The 13,304-nt window shown below is 29.2% G+C and overlaps 1 protein-coding gene across 1 annotated transcript in view; it reads right to left on the reverse strand.

Moving 5' to 3' along the window:
- The window catches only part of LOC135956929 (mucin-2), a 131,087-nt gene that overhangs the window by 8,934 nt on the left and 108,849 nt on the right, over nucleotides 1–13,304 (reverse strand). The window contains exons 2-3 of the mRNA XM_065507540.1: nucleotides 8,851–8,980; nucleotides 1,155–1,269 (exon numbers count right to left, since the gene is read on the reverse strand). Coding sequence (XP_065363612.1) covers nucleotides 1,155–1,269; nucleotides 8,851–8,980 — 245 coding nt within the window. The remainder of the gene's footprint in view (nucleotides 1–1,154; nucleotides 1,270–8,850; nucleotides 8,981–13,304) is intronic.

Here is a 13,304-nt window from a genome sequence, read left to right on the forward strand (position 1 = left end):
ATTTTTCTACCCATCCGGCGTTAATCGGTTAATATATATTTTTCTATCATGTTGCCTACACAATTTTGAGATGAGGGTTAACAAAGAAGTGACTAATTTGTTTATGAAATGAAAAAAATATTTTTTTAAGCAAAGTTCAACTTAAATTTACATTTTGCTAAAAAATATTAATATTATTATTAGAGTTGAAGTTCTGTGATATTAGTATTAAGTTTGACTTATAGTATATGTTTGTGTTGTAATGATTATTTATTTATTTATTAATTCTGTGTCGTGAAGTCCAGTTTTTTAAATAATAAGTTAATTGACAATGTAAACAATAGAATTTCAATTCAACAATAAAAGAAAACCCCTGAAGAAGTTTGAAACAAACAAACGAAACGTTGGGTAAATAATAATAAAAATGAAAATACTTTGATTTTTATTTACACATTTGGTAACAAATGATTGACCATAAATAGCCCGTAAGATTGGAATCTTAAAAACTAAAAAAAAAAATATTAATGTTTTCTTAAATTTAGCTACAAAATTATGTTCTAAAAAGGATAACAAATACAAATAAAACCCAGTTCTTTTTATATTAACATCTCCCCTTTTTAAAGCTACTTCCTATATAATAAAAACAAGTTTGTCCTTGCTGTTGGTATAAAATCCTCTATTTATAGACATCCCTAAATATTCACACATTTTACATAATAATTTTTTTTGCTTTTAGCCACAGACTCCAAATAAAAAAAATCAATAAATATTCAGTCACATGTAAACAAAGTTTTTCATAATTTCTCGCACATCCTGTAATATGCTTTCTAAACATTTTATTTTTATAACTCCCTACTCAAACAGCAAAAAAAAAAAGGAAATTTGTGCAAAAAATAAGCAACAAAAATATTAAATAAAAATAAACAATTTTTATACCCAAACTCCTATAAATACACATTCATATGCTTCATAAAACTTGTGTTTAACTATTGTCTAGTAATGGTATTAGAATATTTATATGTGAGTGTTTGTGTTCAGATACACATACATTTTATGCTATATTTATATACATATGTATATTGTAGTATTATTAGAAAAGTAGTGTACAGCTCAGAGTGATGTGTAGTGTAGTGAAGTGAAGAGTAGTAGTTGAATTTTTCACATTTAATACTTACGACCACATAAAACGATCAGAGCTTTGAGGTCTCATAAGACCAATCCAAACAATGTCGTTAACATCTAATTCTCTTAAAAGGTCTCTGGTTGCATCAAATTGAAAACTGTTGTCGACTATGGAAATATGAAAAAAGAAACAAACAAAAAGAAAAAAAATAGAATAGAAACAGTATAAAAGTAAGTAAAAATCAGTAAATATAAAATATGTATACAACATTTATTTATATGTATGTGTAACTAAATTTAAATATTTATATGTTTATAAAAGATTTGGCATGTATTTTGAAAATAATATTTAATTATGTATAAATCACGTTCTTTAACAGTAATTCATATGAAAAATTCATTAGAGATTTTTTATTTATATTGAGGAAAAAATTATAGTTGTGGTGTGTTGGATCAAAGGGGTCAGTTTTTTCTAATTTAATTCAAGTTGATTTAGTTATGTACGTGTGTGTAAAACACTCTTACATCCCAACTACAAAACCAAAATGAATGAGATTTATGGGCAATATTCAAAGTTTTCTTAAGCAGTTTGGTATTGAGAATCTTCAAAATTAGTTCAGTAGAAAATTAGTTATAAGCGAAAATGTGGGACAACCTCAAAGAAATTTTAGGTCTTTTCAAAAACACCATTTATATTGAAAATCAAAATTTTGGTGAACAGGATCAAAGAGGAATAATTTTCACTTTTAAATTTACCGCAGTTTAAAAAGTGTCTATTGGAAATTTTACACTACACTATGGTTTCAAATCCAATTTTTATGGCATAAATTAAAATAATCATGTCAGAGCTTTTAGTTTCAGCACATTTAATGTCCATGACATATAAATAAATTTAAACAAAAAATAATCAATTGGACCACGCCCACTCCATACGCCCACTAAATGGGAAGGTATACGAACTGAACTATTTATACCCTACACCACCATAGTGGGGAGGGTATAATGCGTTTGTGCAGATGTTTGTAACGCCCAAAAATATTAGTCTAACACCCACCTTAAAGTATACCGATCGACTTAGAATCACTTTCTGAGTCGATTAAGCCTTGTGCGCAGAGTACAGGTCGCAATTTTGAAGATATTTCGATGAAATTTGGTACATATTATTTTTTCGGCTCAAGGACCAAGCCTATTGAAACTGGCTGAAATCGGTCCATTATTTCACCTAGCCTGCATACAAATGTCCTCCCGAAATTGGACTTTATCGGTCATAAATGTTTCATTTATATATGTATCTCCACAAATTCCGCTCCAAATAAGTTTTATATACACAAAATTCATGTCACCAAATTTTGTTACGATCGGTCCATAATTAGTCATAACTCCCATATAGACCCGCTTCCGAAAATCACTTTAACGTGCATAAATCGCTTAAAAATGTTGGTATACTCACAAAATTCAACATAGTTAACTTTAATATAGATATAAATCATACGACCTAATTTCATGGTGATCGGTCCATAATTGGTCATAGCCCCCATATAAGGCCCACTTCCGAAAATCACTCAAAAATATAAATTATTGAAATTTTAAAAGAAAAATTTGTTTTGCTCTTTTACTTAGTGTAGGGTATTATATGGTCGGGCTTGACCGACCATACTTTCTTACTTGTTTTTATATGTATAAGAAAATTATATACATTTTATTTAATTTTATTTTTTTTGTTAATAATCAGATTTTTATTGATTTTTTGAAGTACACAATTTATTAGTACATCATATTTGCGCCCGTTTGTCGTCCAATCTGAAAGCATTTCGGTACGGGTAATCAAAAATTGTGCTAAAATCAAATGACAATTGTGGGAGTTTGCTGAAAAATGCTGGCGAGATATGAATATACACTCAAAATATACACTTTGGCGAACACTTCCACATTTAAACTTCCATGCAAGTTCGTGCCAAAATACAATTTGTGGTCCACGGAACTTATAGGTTATTGCGAGACTACAAAACTACACAATCACAATATCAAGAATTACGACAAGGACTCAACAAAAACAAAATTCTAAAATATGCCATAAAACTACTTACCTTGGGCTACATTCGCCATTTTTGAAATACTTTATAACTTTATTTTTTAAGGTTTGTTCGTTGTACAATTGTAACACTGTTTTAACACTTATTTAAGAACACGTGTTTAAAGTTTCAACTTTGAAAGCCTAGCAGACCAGCAGTGTTGCCAACTGTTTTTTTAAAATATATTTTCTTGATTGCTTGGAGTGTTGTCTTTAAGAAAATAAATTAATTTTTAACAATTTTTAAAATTTTTGTTTTTGAATTTTTGCCAAAAAAATCGATTTGGGACCATAGTGCGGTAGCTATATTACTACTTTAAAATTTACAATAACAGTACAAAAATGGAAATTAACCCTTAATAGCACATGGGGTCCAAATGACCCTGAACTTTTAAAATCACAAAAAACACAGTCATTTTGACCGCAAGTGTTCTAAAGGGTTAATTTCCACTTTTGTGCTGTTATTAAAATACTAGACTTCATTTTATATATAATATCGGCCCAAAAATATATAATATTTCGCTATCTCTCCTTGAAAAATTCCAAATATTGAAAAATTTTACATTGACCCTCAAGATTTAAGGCTTACCGTTTTCCGATTTTAGTAAAACTTTCAGACTATATTTAGATTGACCTGGGCTATAATATTCTGAATTGGTTGTACTTAAAAATCATAACAGTAAGGAAATTCCGCTCATTCTCCAAAATATGGCCAACAAATTATTTTTTCTCGAAAATCGAAAAAATTTAAATCGTAGGTACGGAAAAACTATAGGAGGTATTGACATATTTTTTTCACATTTTTATTCCCTATTATGTTGCAAATAAATCCCCGATCAAATGTAAGCATAGTTAAATAAATTTTAAGGAATAAAATGAAAATATGTTATTGTGATTCTAAATTTATAAATAACTGCTAAAAAAAACACTTTTTGTAAAAACTTGAAAAGTGGTTGTAGACCTCCGTTTTCAAAGATTTTGAAACACCCTCAAAATTTTGAGTTATTTTGAAAAAACTGTTTTACGGTAGGTCGTAGTTCTTTACTACCTATAACTCACACATTTTTAGAACGAAAAAAAATCGTTATGGTTATGGAAAGGCAAAGAATTAAGCTTTCATAAAATTTATGCATAAAATGTATTTTCTATGAAAATCAATTTTTTTGTACAACGTTTTTAAGAAAATTGTATATAGAAAAAAAAACGAAACATTACTTGTTAAAATCGGTTTAAATTTGCAAAAGTTTATAAACTTTTTCGAAAAAGTTCGAAAAAGTTTTTGACACAATTTGTAATGTAGATAATTGTAATGTAATTGGAGATAATTAGCTGCCTCCTAGGAAACGTAAATTTTAAATTACTAAATTTGTTTTGCCAGTATGAGATAATGATGTTAAACAACATCTGTATGATAAAGGAATTCTCTTGGAAAACGATATAGTAGCATTGAAATTACTTCAAAACATATAGAGGTGTGACTGGCAATATCTCGCGTAATGGATATAAGATTTTGTATGGCTCTTTGCTCTTATAAAATCAACATAAAAGTGTATATAAATGAATATTCCACAAACTTGACTAATTTTAATATACAATTGCTGCACTTTTTCTAGACCAATAAGCTCAGCTGGCAAAACACAAATTTAACATTTAATTCAATATTAAGCTCTATATATAAAACCCTCTTTATGCATATACGATTGCTTATAAATACAACACATTTTTATTTTTCCTCTTAATATTTTCTAGTCAATTATGCCTAAATAAGTAATAAATATTATAGACAATTTTTAAAATTTAAATTGTCGATTTTAATTTGTACCCAACAACAGCAGATCACATGAAAAAATTATGTTAAAAAAAACATACACTTAACGAACCCCTCTTTCAACCTTGTTTTCTTTAACAACATGAAAGACGTAGTAAAAGCTGTTAGAAAAAATTGGCAAAAAAAAAGAAGTAAAATAGAATATTTATATCTTATATTAAAGTACATGTGTCTGAGTTTTTCATGTCACTGCAACTGTGACACCTTGTCGCAACAAAATACTAAAAATCACATAAGATCCCCTTTGTATCATTCGTTCGTTCATTCACTCATTCAGCCAGTCCTTCATTCATTCGTTTATTCATACAGTCATTCATTCAGTCTTTGCTTTTATTGTATTGGCTGCTGTTAGAGTTTAATTCTTTTTTCTTTTTCTATATCTACTTAGTGTGTTGCTGAATGTATTTAAGAGTGTTTGAATGTGTTCTTGGAAAAGCTGTTTACTTGTTCATGTATTTTATGTCGATGGGTTGTCTATGCTTGAATGAATACTTTTATACCAACAAACATACGTAAATACATACATATGTACATAGATTTGTACTGTATATGGACTTTTCTTCGATATGAAAAAAGGAAAAAAGTATTGGTATCCATATGCAGGCCTAATTCGCCAAATTGGTTAACTCCACATTTTCTTTTTTTTTAGATTTTAAAATACCACACTGAATTCAAATGTTTTCCATTTAAAATAAGGAAGACCGAAGGAATCTGATACAGAACTAATTAAGTTGCATGTTTGCATACCATGTAATGGACTTAGCGCAACGAGAAAAAAGAAAAAAAATATTTGTAAACAATTTTTAAGCAAACTGTGAATTTTTACTTATTTGAACGTTTTCTTTTAATTTCTCAATTTTCATAAAAAGAGGACTTAGCATGTTTGCTCACTAAGCTAACGATATACATAGTATATGAGGAGCCGCAGAATAAAAGGTACTTTTTTGAAAATTTTAGGAAATTTACATTTTCTAGAAGGTTTCAACTCAAATGTTATAAAAATACCAAAAAATCAATTTGAAAAAAAATTCGAAAAATTACTTTTTGTTCTGCGGCTCCTCATATATGTATGTATCTATGGTTATATATATGTATGTACGATGTATAAAACATGTTGACATTTTAAGTGATAACATTTCTAGCATCAAATGGAAAATGCTTTTGCCGTATTTAATAGAATCCCTAGAACTTTGTTTTTATTTTTGTGTGCGATTTTTTGGCAATTTTTTTCTAGTTTGTCCTTAATTTTAGGCCGGTGTTCTCTATTTTTTTTTTGTACTACAATATTTTTCTAATGGTTCTCTATCTATGCTGTTATCCTTAGGCATTTTATTATCATTTTTTTAAGAGCTTAAGAGCAATTTTTTGGAGCATATGTACATTTTGTATTGGAGTACTTTATATTTTTTTGGTTTACTAAATGTTCATCTTAAATGGACTTTTTAAATATTATCTAGTATCGTTGGTGTAGAGATATTGTCTAAGAAAAATAAGAAAAGTAATATAAAAGTGGTTTACAAAGAATGTTGTTAACCCAAGCTGGGAAAATAAATTTAGGCAGTTTAAAGCATTGGAGAATTTAACTAGTACAGGGCAAAAAAAATCGACAAAATTTTAAAGGCTTTTTTAACCACTACACAATTTTGATGTATTGTGGTTACAGTAGTACAAATATGATCCAAATTTTAAATTTATTTTTTACTCAAAAACGGTTAGTCCAATATTATTAAAGTAAACATAAATGAATTTAAATTTACTTATCCTTTAATCAGTTTATATATTGCTTTTAATCGGCTCAGTAGATTCGGAGTTATGATAACAAATTTAAGAGAAAAATATATTTTTTACGTGAAAACAGCTAAATTTTGTTTTAAAAAAATTATGAAAAATCGAAAAGGGCAGAAATTTTAAAGATTTATTGCTTTATCATAAAGCCACGTGTACTAGGAATAATTTCAGATATCGATCATAAAAATCGATGGATTCTTTTCGAATTTATTCACAATTAAGTGAATTCGTTCATGTTCAGAAAATTGTATGTGCTTACAAGCTTTTACCTTGAGTGTAAATTTTACATGTGTTTTGTTTTTGTTACAATAAGGATCGAGATAAAATTTGACGTGGGCATATCTAAGGGGAATTCGAGTTTAAGTTATTCAAATTTTTAAACTCGTGCCATTTCTTGGTTTTCCATCCGATTTCAAAGATTTTTTTGGTAAGCCCTCGGATAGGTCTTGAGTGTGCTATTTCTTTCTTCTAATTTTCGAGTTATATTCATTTTGTAAAAATATAGGGCGTACTTTTAGACCAAATGGACTGAAATGTTTCCTGTTAGTAGACTACTAAATTGCCTATAATATACAAACGATTTTAGAGCAGTATCAAATATGGACTCAAAAATAAACGATTTTCAATTTAAAAATTCCAAAAATAGTAGATTTTTGCTGTTTTTTTTAGGCGAAAAGAACATACATATAACAGTTTTATGTTTTTCTGTAAGGTATATTTATGAGAAATATTTCGGTATACAAAATATGTCCTTCTGTTCGAATTTTACCTATTTTGTATCAAAATATATTCTTTGAGTTACATTTTCTGAAATCTCAAAGCTAGGATCAGAAAACCGAATGCTGCTTTGGAAACCTTGATGTGTTTCTTATTTATTTCCAAAGTATTATCCCAGCTTTAAAGGAAATTTAGACCATATGAGCAAGTTTGTAAAAAATACAATCTGCTTCAATGTGCGAGAGATGGTTTTTTCCGTTCAGAAGTTGTGATTTTAACACGGAAGACAGAGATCGCCCAGGCCAGCCAAAAAGGTTTGAAGAGCAAGAACGGGAGTCATTAGTCTATGAAGATTGTTATAAAACGCAATAAGTGCATGTAAGGCTGGTAGGATTCATCCAAAAGCAAGGAAAATGGGTGCCATTCGAATTTGCATGTCTAAAATGATGCTTTAACGATATAAAATAAAACAATTTTTCATCGAATCATTACTTGCGATGAAAAATGTATCCATTATGATATATCCTTGAAGCTAATGTTATTCTCTGTATTTGATAGGAGCAAAAGTGTCCTAGAACGCTCTCTTTGCAACAGAGTATCCGACATTGGCTTGATAGTTTCCTTTAACCTCTAGTACCATTTTCAGCTCTTTTCATGTCTACCTACCTTTACCGTTCATAATGGTTTAAACGTTTTTATTTTCTTTTATTTTTTTTTTTAAGTTGCAAATAACTTTTAGTTTTTTTTTTTAGCCCCGAACTAAAATAAAAAAAAAAAGCAAACAAATTTAAAACAAAAAACTGCTCTTTGGCTAGGACTATTTGTTTATCTAATAGTTGTTTATTGTATACATTTTGCTTTAGTCTAACAGCTGCCGGCCATTAAATAAGGTTTGTCATTTTTGTTTTAACCTGACTAACTTAAAACCTCCTCGTCTGCCTACCACCGCACTCACGTAATTCAAATAGGTTTCCTACATTTTTGAATCATTCATCTAAGCACATTCTACATGTCTTTTACAGTCTGGTGCTACAATTGTCTGTCATTTACCTGCCAGTTTGGCCTCAATAAGAGACTGGCCAAGGAATAGAACATAGTATTTTCCTTGCTGCTGCTTTTTCAAAACATTTTCTAGCAGTGCTAGTGACATTTGTAAATAACAGCAACAAAAAATATGGCCTAAAGCAACACAATTTTCATTCTTGTTTAATTTTCTTGCTCGAATACTACTATACAAAAAATTAAATTACTTTTTAGGTTTTTTTATAGCTTTTGCCTATTTTATGTAGCTTTGTATATTATTTATTCTCTTGTTTGGGAAATTTAGTGTATGACCATATTTTACCTGTCACCAGATTGGCATGATGGAATTGACAAACAGCATCAGCTTCAAACCAGGATATTCGATCACGAAAGAAACGATAAAATACATTAAGACCCTCTTGAGGCATTGTCCAAGTGTTGCTAACATTAACCTGCAAAGATATTAAGAGAAATATGTTTAGAAAAAAATATATATACATATGAAAAACAATGAAAATAGATAAATTTTACAAATGGGAAATCATTTCGAATTTGACAGTTTAAAAAAAGAACAGATAAATTGCTGGCAAAGTGTGCGTATGAGTGTTATTAATGGCATTATTTATTGCTTATACTTCATGGTCGGCCATTGGAATTTTAAACAATGATTCTTTTTAAGGAAATTCATTCTAAAATATTAAGAAAAGAGGAGATGCAAGTAAAAATACATCAAAGGTTCGAAAGAATTAAATCTTAATTGAATTTTCAAAATCAAATACAATTTTTTCTCTTAAAAATTTCATTAAATAATTCATTGCAAATTAATTCTTAGATATAATTCCTTAGTACTTGAAACGTAGAGAATTCATTCCATTGAGAATTCAAATTAAATTCAAATCTAATACAAAAAGGCTTATGTCAACTTTTAATAATTCAAAGGTTGAATGAATTTTATTATGAATTAGTTCCATTATGATTTAATTCAACAATGAATGAATACTATTCAAATAAAAAATTAATTTTTTATGTTGCGAATGGTTTTATATAATGATTTGCCGAAATTTTTAATTTTAAATTAAGAGTTCAGTGAATTAAGCTTAAACTAAACAATGTTTATTAAATTTATTCAAAACCTGAAAGGTCTGATACCTTTTTATCTGAATATTCCTTACAAATTAGAACAAAAAAATATTCTTTAAATTTTCGATTTGATTTTAATTTAATATAAAAAAGTTAATATAAACCTTTAGGAAACTGAGACCAAGGGGTTAACCCAAATTGATAATTTCAACCTTAAAATTACGGTTCTTAGTTGCCATTTGGTTGATCTGGATACGCGCCTGTCTAGCTATCATATAGATGGTGAAAAGTTAAAAACACATATCTAACTAAATAATTCTGGCTTGATGAAAAATATTGTTACATTTTTGATAGAGTAAAATAAATTCAATAATAAATCGGTAAAAATTCACAAAGTTCTAAAATTTGTCGGAAATTCTGCAATATCTTTAAGTTTTAAAAGTTGTTGGCTAAAAATTATAAATGGAAGAGGAAAATAATGACGCAAATCACAGATATTTTCCATCAGATTAGGTTTATACTTTCAGAAAATTTTATAATGTCTAATAAAATTCAAATAACTAATGAAAAGACTGGCAAGTCTGAGATGGAGTGTATTTATATTTTCTAAAGTTGCATATTGTCGTTGAAAATAATGGAAATATTGATCTCCATAATATAGAACCATAATTTTTGTTAATGAAGAGAAAGTCTAGGAAACATTATATAGAAAATATATGGGGTTATTGGGAATTTCTACATCGCTAATAATCCTATTCAACTTTTCTATGACTTTATTAAAACCATGGTAACATAGTAACTTAATAGTGGTTCAAGTAAAGTTTTCACAATGAATAACAAATTGAGAAGGAATGGAACTCTCTAACACTACCCAGCAGTTCGACAAGGACTCAATACACCTGTAAAATATACTAATTTTCACTATTGTCTAAACCCCTGGTTGACACTAACTTGTATGTATTGGGTTATTCGTCAAGAATGTACTCATTGTAATGCAGAGTGGAGACAGTTGTTACTTAAACTTCAGGTAATGCAGGCAGTCGTCACTTTAGTGGTCCTAAGAAATCTAGAGATGGGGAAGCAGTTATATAAACTGTGGTAATAAATCGAATGCAGAGTAAATTGTCCATTTGCAATAGACAAAATGTAGCACGGTCTCCAAAGAGTCAATTGACTTCCTCCTAGGACAAGCCTACTAATTCTGTGGCTATTGGTAACCTGAAAGTAGATTAGATTGCTAGTTTCGGACTGCCTAAAAAGCCCTACACACACATGACTACCATATTTTTCAACATAAGATAATTGTGGTAACCACCATCAGTATAAAAGAACAGGTTTGGCATCATTATTTCATGGTCGAAAAAAATTTAGTTAGATTGTGTCAACCTTTCACCATCTAAATATTTTATATAGTCATGTATACTCATACCCTTAAATGTTTTTATTATGATTTTCTAAAAAAAAACTAAATTTTTACTTGAAAAATTAAATTCATATTTCATATGTTTTAGAACCCACATATGCCGAAGTGGGTATTTTTATACCCAATCAACAAAATCGTACTTGTTGCTTAGGACAGTGGGTCTAATCACTTGGTTATTTTGTTTACTGATAGAGGACATCTAAGACTACTAGACACAAGGAGGGCATGGGGAACTTCCACTCCCCCCTTTTCTAGAGCCGTTTATTTTCGAATTTTGTGATTTTGTAAAATTACTCAACTTTCCCTACCAACGAATTATCTACTTATCTTTATCTTTTTATTTATTCCAAAAAAAAAGATTTTTGATATCGCTCTCCTACACTCTAATAAATTTTCATGTAAATTTCCTACATTAATAGTAGGAAACTTTTCTCCTTCTATAATTAGGGTAAAAATACATGTTGTGTGTAAATTCAAATATATTTTTTGATAACAAATGGTTTTTGTTTTTTTATAAATAAAATGTTGACAATTTGTATATTAAACATTTATATTAATTTACACACTTTATGTGTAAAACTTCAATTTATTCACAATATACATACATATGTATGTAATTTTAAACATAAAATGCCTATTATATTATAAAAATTTAAAATACAACATTTTGTTTGTATTTTTGCTGATAAAAGTATGTAATTGATTTTGATAAACATATTGTGCTTAAATTTACGCATATTGTGTAATTTTACATGAAATCTTACTTACTTTATAGTAGTAGATTTACATGCATTTTTTAGAGTGTAGAATTTTCTAGAATTTTTGTAAAATTGCTCTATTTTTGGGTATTTTTCTACCCATTCGGCGTTAATGAGTTAAACTCTCTTTCAACAGTTACTATGGCAGCTGCCGGGAACGCAGAACTAAGAAAACTGTTTTTATTCCCTACGCCACCATAGTGGGGAAGGTGTTATGCGTTTGTGCAGATGTTTGTAACGCCCAAAAATATTAGTATACCGATCAACTTAGAATCACTTTTTGAGTCGATTAAACGATGTCCGTCCGTCCGTCTGGTCGGCTGGCTGGCTGGCTGGCTGGCTGGCTGGCTGGCTGTCCATGTAAACCTTGTGCGCAGAGTACAGGTCGCAATTTTAAAGATATTTCGATGAAATTTGATACATATTATTTTTTCGGCCCAAGGACCAAGCCTATTGAAACTGGCTGAAATCGGTCCATTATTTCACCTAGCTCCCATACAAATGTCCTCCCGAAATTGGACTTTATCGGTCATCACAAATTCCGCTCCAAATAAGTTATATATACACAAAATTCATGTCACCAAATTTTGTTACGATCGGTCCATAATTAGTCATAGCTCCCATATAGACCCGCTTCCGAAAATCACTTTAACGTGCATAAATCGCTTAAAAATGTTGGTAAACACACAAAATTCAACATAGTAAACTTTCATAGAGACGTAAATCACACGACCTAATTTTATGGTGATCGGTCCATAATTGGTCATAGCCCCCATATAAGGCCCACTTCCGAAAATCACTCAAAAATATAAATTATTGAAATTTTAAAAGAAAATTTTTTTTTGCTCTTTTACTTAGTGTAGGGTATTATATGGTCGGGCTTGACCGACCATACTTTCTTACTTGTTTATCTTTTCTTTGAATGTCTGGCTTTTCACTAGTTAAAACATTGATTTTTTCGACCTTTTGGTAAAACAGTGACTTTTTCAGTGAAAAATTAACATTTGGGTGAAAAATATACTTTTTGGTGATATGTATAGTGAATTTTGGTGAAATGTGAAATTTTGGAGAAAATTATCTTTTTGGAGAGAAAGTTACTTTAAGGTGAAAAAGTAACTTTTTGGTTAAAAATTAATTTTTTCGTGAAATAAAGACTTTTTGGTGAAAAAGTAATTTTTTAATGAAATAGGAATTTTTTTGTTAAAAAGTAACTTTTTGGAGAAAAGTAAAATTTTTGTAGAAAAAGTGACTTTTTGGTGAAATAGTGATTTGTTGGAGAAAATTTTTTTGTAGGAGGCTTTTTCTTTAAAAAGTAAATTTTCTGTGAGACATTGATTTTTTGGCTGCAAAAATTTAGTTTTCAGTGGCTTTTTCGATACGACATTTAATTATATCCTTCACCATGAGTTGCAAAGTGTTTGTATAAGTTTGTCATTCCGTTTCTAGTTTCTACATTTTTCATTTGCCACCCCACAAAGTATATATATTCTGGATCGTTATAGATAGCGAAGTCGA

Source organism: Calliphora vicina, chromosome 4 (assembly GCF_958450345.1).
Source record: "Calliphora vicina chromosome 4, idCalVici1.1, whole genome shotgun sequence".
Classification (NCBI taxonomy): domain Eukaryota; kingdom Metazoa; phylum Arthropoda; class Insecta; order Diptera; family Calliphoridae; genus Calliphora; species Calliphora vicina.